Genomic DNA, 5,668 nt, shown 5'->3' with positions numbered 1-5,668 from the left:
GCCAACATCCCCCATTTTCATCACTTACAGCGCCCATCGTACAGGGCAAATTAAACGTGTAACCGGGGTGAAAAGGGTGTTACATTTACTTAATTATGAATGTTGTTACATCAAGGCCGAAAATTAGGATGAGCCCCAACGGTCAAAATGTTTGTTTCCCTCCCAGAACTGCCAGCGCAGCACCTCCCCAGATCTGGCGCCCTAGGCGAACATCTAGCCAGCGCTACGGGCCGGCCCTGAGTTCATATCATGGTTCATATGCAACTCTCTCTCTTCTCTCTCTCTCTCCTCTATTTTCTCTTTTCTCTTCTCCCTCTCTCAATGTTGGTTTCAAATGACCCGGTGCTCTTTTTTTGGTGGAGGTGCGCATGCGCACCAGTTATGTGCAGCCCTGGATATAACACTGCAACTTCTACTGTTTGATTTCAATTAGAGGACTTTGTTGCATGTTATGCTCCTTTGTCTCCCCTCTTTAACTCCATCTGCTAATAAAGGTGAAAATGCACATATATAAACAGTAGTATACATTATTAATACAATGTTGCTTTTACTGTAGGCATTTCTTCAGTTATATGTCTAAAGCTTAAAAAAAGATGTGATTTCTTCTTTTGAAGGTTACAGACCGAAATGCATCTGACCCTTAAAAGCACCTGTTGATCAAAGATGACCTGCAGATGACATTGTGTATAGGCTAGGGTTTATACAGGGTTTATACAATCTGCTCCTAACATTTTAAAGTAGCCAATACGTTTACAGTAAGGTGATAGGACAGTAGCATACAGAGTAGGGGAGTGGGGGATTTAGGCGTGAATTCTACAAGGGAGAGGCTGGTGGATAATTTAAAGCCATTTTGTCAGTATTTCAAATGATTATCAGAAAACTAAATCGACAAAGGATTCATTTTGTTCCTTCTCGAAGCGGCATTCATGATGGTATATCAAATGTGCAATCCATGTAATTGAGCTGAATTAAACTATTTAAAACACTTTAATGTGTCTGTTACATTCTTTCTATGGAGAGGGACTCTTTACCTAAGCTATTCCAAAATCCCAGCCCTAAACTTTGGCATGCTGAGGTCAGAGGTGGCTGAACTGTGAGATCTTTATATGACCCACAGTAGCATATGAGTGCAATAAACTTTTATGAATGACAGGGAATATAACCATCAATGCAGAGTTATGGTGCCTTGCTAAACTCCCATGTACTCCATGCAGGCCCTTCCCCGGTGGGCGTGAGTAACTGGCCCCAGCCCTCTCTAAATATAACTCCCCTCCAAAACAGAAAGAGAGAGAAGGAGGGAAAGGATTACTCATCCAATCAGAAGCGATCTGAAAACTTGTCAGAGAAGAGTTTTTTTTTATTTTCTTTTTTAGGATACTGTGTGTGTCTCATACCGTTTTGATCACTTTTGTGGCCCCGGGTGGTGCTGGTGGAGCGCGCAGCAGGAGGTGCATTGTCTGTATGCAAACTGGACGACATGGCTATTGTATGCGTGTGGGCATATATGGAGGCATCGATGGCTCGGAGGATACAGCCCGTCTGAAGTCTCAGGAGTAGAGAGTCGCCCTTTGGCTGTCACAGCGCGTTTCTCTGTTTCCATCATTACCCGCTCGGGTCCGTCGTTATGAGTTGCCTGGATGTGATGTACCACCAAAGCTATGGAGCGCACTTCCTCCCTGCAGCGGCGTACAAGGCGACGTACTACAACCACCATCACCAGCAACAACAGGTGAGACATGACTTAATTGCTAGGGTGACACAACTATCACAAAGAGTTATTATTATATCTTTTCAGGATAGGCCATTTTAATGTATCATGGAAGTTTGAATTATCTGTCCAAAACAAAAGTTATTTATAACACTAATTAAAAAAAAAAGTTCTACAGAACCATTAAGTGTAAGTCAACTTTAGGATGCTTTAAAGTTTTAGTTTTCACAAAAAATATCACTTTCCTTTAATTTTTACTCCATGATGCCTGACCTCTCTTCAGGACACCACTTTAAACTTTCTTTACAATTCACACACACACCTATTCATTTAAATATAAGGGCTTTCAATGATTAAATTCCAGGCTGATGCTCGGTATTCGCCTCAGGTCAGGCGTGATGACACGGATCTATTAATCCTGTGGTCAGATGGTGATGTAATGACAGCCGGTCAGTCACTCAGGAATGTGGATGAGGCACACTGAGCTTTACAAATAGTTGGAATGCAGTATGGGAAAAAGGAAACTCATTTTCACACAGCTCTCAGGCTGCTTACCAGATAAAATCATTACTGGTATGATACTATTAAACAGTTTATTTATAGTGTTTGGAAAACAGAAGCCATACCATGTGTAAGAAAATGTGGTTCTTTATTATGCCTATTTAATAAACACATATCAATTGGTTGCTCTTAAAAAGTATGCAGTCTCTATTCTATTGAAAAGTAATGGATCTGTGTGTTAATCTCTCTGTGTTTCTTTCTCCAGAGGAGGTTGAGTGTTTACAGTAAGATGCAGGAGTGTATGGAGCAGCAGCAGCAGCAGCAAGGAGGAGGAAGAGTGATGCTTTCCAGAGATCAGGGCCTCCGGCAGGGTCTTGCAGCACCAGGGACTGAATCCATCCGTAGATCCATGTCCGATTCTGAGCTGAAGGATGGTCCTCAACCAGCAGAGGCAGAGTACTTGAGCTCCCGGTGTGTTTTGTTCACCTACTTCCAAGGGGACATCGGGGACGTGGTAGATGAGCACTTCTCCCGCGCTCTCAGCCAGTCAAGCACCTTCAACAGCGAAACCAAACCAATCAGAGTGACTCAGCCTTCAGCCACAGGAGGCTTATGGAAAGGTAAGAGGGCAACACATTTTAAACTTTCTCAAAGAGCTGCTGCCCTTAGTTAACCATTATTAAAGATCTGAAAACATTGGAGATGTTTTTTTGGCAGCATGTTGAATACTTTGTGTGTGTTTCAGATGGTGGGTCTCTCTCTGAGGGGCAGAGCAGCTCAGTTTGGAACAGCACGTATCCATCCCAGGCCAGTCCTTCCCTCCCCTCTGTCTCGGTGTCAGTCCACCCGGACTTCTCCCCCAGCCCGGTGTCCTTCAACCACCCAGATGGAGCTCTCTGGGCCGACCATGTTCTCTCCCAGGCCGGCCTTCCCCCTCCGGCTACCCTCCCTGAGAGCTGGACCTACAGCCTAAATCCCCAGAGCCAAAGTGGCTACCCCAATGTCCACAACGTCTATCACCCTCATCCCCACATCCACACCCGGCACCACCACCCCATGCTCCACCCATACCCCACCCACACAGCCTTGGATCCCAGGTTTAATCCGCTGCTGCTGCCCGCTGTTAGGAACCAGAACCAGCCGAGCACCAGCACAGCGAGTTCCCCGCACAGTGAGGGGGTGAAGACGGAGATGCAGCCCAGCAGCAGCAGCCCCGTCCCGGCTACCTCTGTGACCTGGTCCCCGTCCTCCCTCCATGGGTCCCTGGACGGGTATGACTCAGGTAAATGCAATACAAATTCTACACCGGATTGACTTCTAAGAATTTGTCAAACTGTGTTCTAACTCAATTAGTCAGCCTAAAAATTAATGTCCGTATTTTTCTTCTTCTGCAGCTCTTGATCAAACCAAGGCAAAGTCGTCAGTTTGGTTCTAACGGATGTACGGACAATAAGAAGGATTATCAATTTAAACCAAAAAGGACCTATTATGTGGCTCTATCAATGTATGGCTGCAACACCAGCACTGTAATGTAAGATGTAGAAAGAAGGCTTTCTGTAGCTAAGACTATGAATCCTGCACTGTCCACACAACGTATTATGGAGATGAACTCAGACTTTGGACTAAATTGACAGTGATCTACTGCTCTGGCTGCAGGTCAAGGCCCTGGAAGAACAATTTAAACAGACTACTAGCTTTAAGAATGGAAGGATTCTTCTTCCCTAAAGGCACAAAACACAATTTTGCTTTCGTTCAATGTGAGACCAAATGGTTCTGTTTCAAGAGCTTGGGTTTGATCCACATTGTGTTTTGTACAGTAAATGTTATTGATGGGTTGTTGTGTACAGTTTTGCCATGCTAAGTTGTTTTTGCTGGATGACTCTTGCTAAAATTCTTGCCTGAATGCTACTTTGCTATTTTTGCCTTAAGAGATTGTGAAGTGTAAATATTGGTACAGTTTGTTTAAGTAATAAATTGTTGAACTGAATTTTTTGACTGGAGGTTCTTTTTCAGACCTACATTTACCCATTGAGCCCACAATATGCTGAATTCATGCACAAATATTTACCTCCAAGTAAAACTGACTTTTTCTAGAGAGGGCATTGAACAAATCACTCAACATTAACAAGTAATAATGTGTAAAATTCATTTAAATTCCTGCTCCTAAAAGACATAGATGTGTAATGCAACTCTTCACACATAACTATCCTATTACATCTCATGCAATGATTGGTGCTTTTTCTCTTGTACACTTAAGAAAAACATTGCAACCTATTATAGCCTTTTAAGCCTATTTAACCTCAGTTCCAAGGACCCTTTTCATTCTCCGAATAAATTCAAATGCTAGAATATTACATGTCAGATGGAGACAGACTCTTATCTAAGCTTAGAAATGTGAGAAGGCTGACAGAAACAGCAGAAAAATGAATGTGATATTGGACCAAACCAGAATATGTAATACTTCAACATTATTTTATTGTTATCTACAGCAAAGGTGAAGATTTGTCCCAATTATTCCAAACATTCTACAATAAATGGTGACTTTTTTATTTTTAACATCATATCTAAAACCCAACTGACCTGGGGCTCTTGTTTCAAATTTAGATAGTATCTATTGTTGCAGTGCTCAATATTAGCATTAATGTTTCAGGTACTAACAAGGCTCAACCAGACAGGAGCTGAGTTGTTGTCCACAGAAGGAGGGTTACATTCCAGAGAGTTACTGTAAGATACCATGACATGTATGTTGTCCCTTTCCACAAAACACAAGCATGAAAACACACACACTCCAGACTGAGAAGTACACACCAAAGAATGCATTTCCTGTCTGGACAGGAAGTTTGTCAGAAGTTAGCAGACTACTCATACACTCAGGAAAATCTAAGACAGATTTCAGGTAGCACATTTCATTTTTGGTTAAGTCATGAATATCACATGCATTAAAAAGAAATCAATGCATTGAGACACATAGATGATATTGAGTTTTCCTCTTAAATAATTTGAGAAATGTTCATTGGTATGAGCCTGAAAAAAACTGATACAAAATATACATTTGGTTGAGCGTCAGGTTCAGCATTATTTGTGTGTGTGTGTGTGCGTGTGAGTGGTCTGACCAGGTGGTTTGATAAGCAGCAGCCCACTAACATTCCTGCCTCCTCTCCCACGTTGCTATTCTCCGCAAAACAGCAGGACTTCAAATCTGGACCACGGCAGCTGCGTTTCCATCCAAAGTATCATCCACAGTAATCATGATGCATCAAAGTGGAAAACATCAGTGAAAAAAGATTATTAACTCTAAGAATTGATGATATTTCTCTGATCAATAAAGCAAGCTGCAATTTACTCAGACAGGCTAGAGAGGTTTTTGTTTTTTTATAATAATGATGTAATCTATAAATGTACTTAGAAATGCATTTTTCATGCAGCTATCGAAAGGATTGATTCAATCTTAATTCGCAA

At 42.1% G+C, this 5,668-nt stretch overlaps 1 protein-coding gene across 1 annotated transcript; it reads left to right on the top strand.

Moving 5' to 3' along the window:
* The first annotated feature begins 1,420 nt into the window (after window positions 1–1,420).
* Window positions 1,421–4,196, top strand: vgll3 (vestigial-like family member 3). The gene is made up of 4 exons (XM_034236866.1): window positions 1,421–1,729; window positions 2,475–2,829; window positions 2,955–3,491; window positions 3,604–4,196. The coding sequence occupies exons 1-4, from the start codon at window positions 1,625–1,627 to the stop codon at window positions 3,642–3,644; spliced, it is 1,038 nt and encodes a 345-aa protein (XP_034092757.1). The 5' UTR covers window positions 1,421–1,624; the 3' UTR covers window positions 3,645–4,196.
* The last annotated feature ends 1,472 nt before the right edge of the window (window positions 4,197–5,668 follow it).

This window comes from Gymnodraco acuticeps, unplaced genomic scaffold (genome assembly GCF_902827175.1).
Source record: "Gymnodraco acuticeps unplaced genomic scaffold, fGymAcu1.1, whole genome shotgun sequence".
Taxonomy (NCBI): Eukaryota; Metazoa; Chordata; class Actinopteri; order Perciformes; family Bathydraconidae; genus Gymnodraco; species Gymnodraco acuticeps.
Note: the sequence above shows the minus strand (reverse complement) of the source record. Positions and strands in the feature narration are given on the sequence as shown.

What these genes read in the sequence shown, in the direction of transcription:
- vgll3 (XM_034236866.1), top strand. Translation starts at nt 1,625, where the DNA reads ATGAGTTGCCTGGATGTGATGTACCACCAAAGCTATGGAGCGCACTTC. An exon ending in ACCATCACCAGCAACAACAG is followed by an intron (nt 1,730 to 2,474) that starts GTGAGACATGAC and finishes TTCTTTCTCCAG; the next exon opens with AGGAGGTTGAGTGTTTACAG. An exon ending in CACAGGAGGCTTATGGAAAG is followed by an intron (nt 2,830 to 2,954) that starts GTAAGAGGGCAA and finishes TGTGTGTTTCAG; the next exon opens with ATGGTGGGTCTCTCTCTGAG.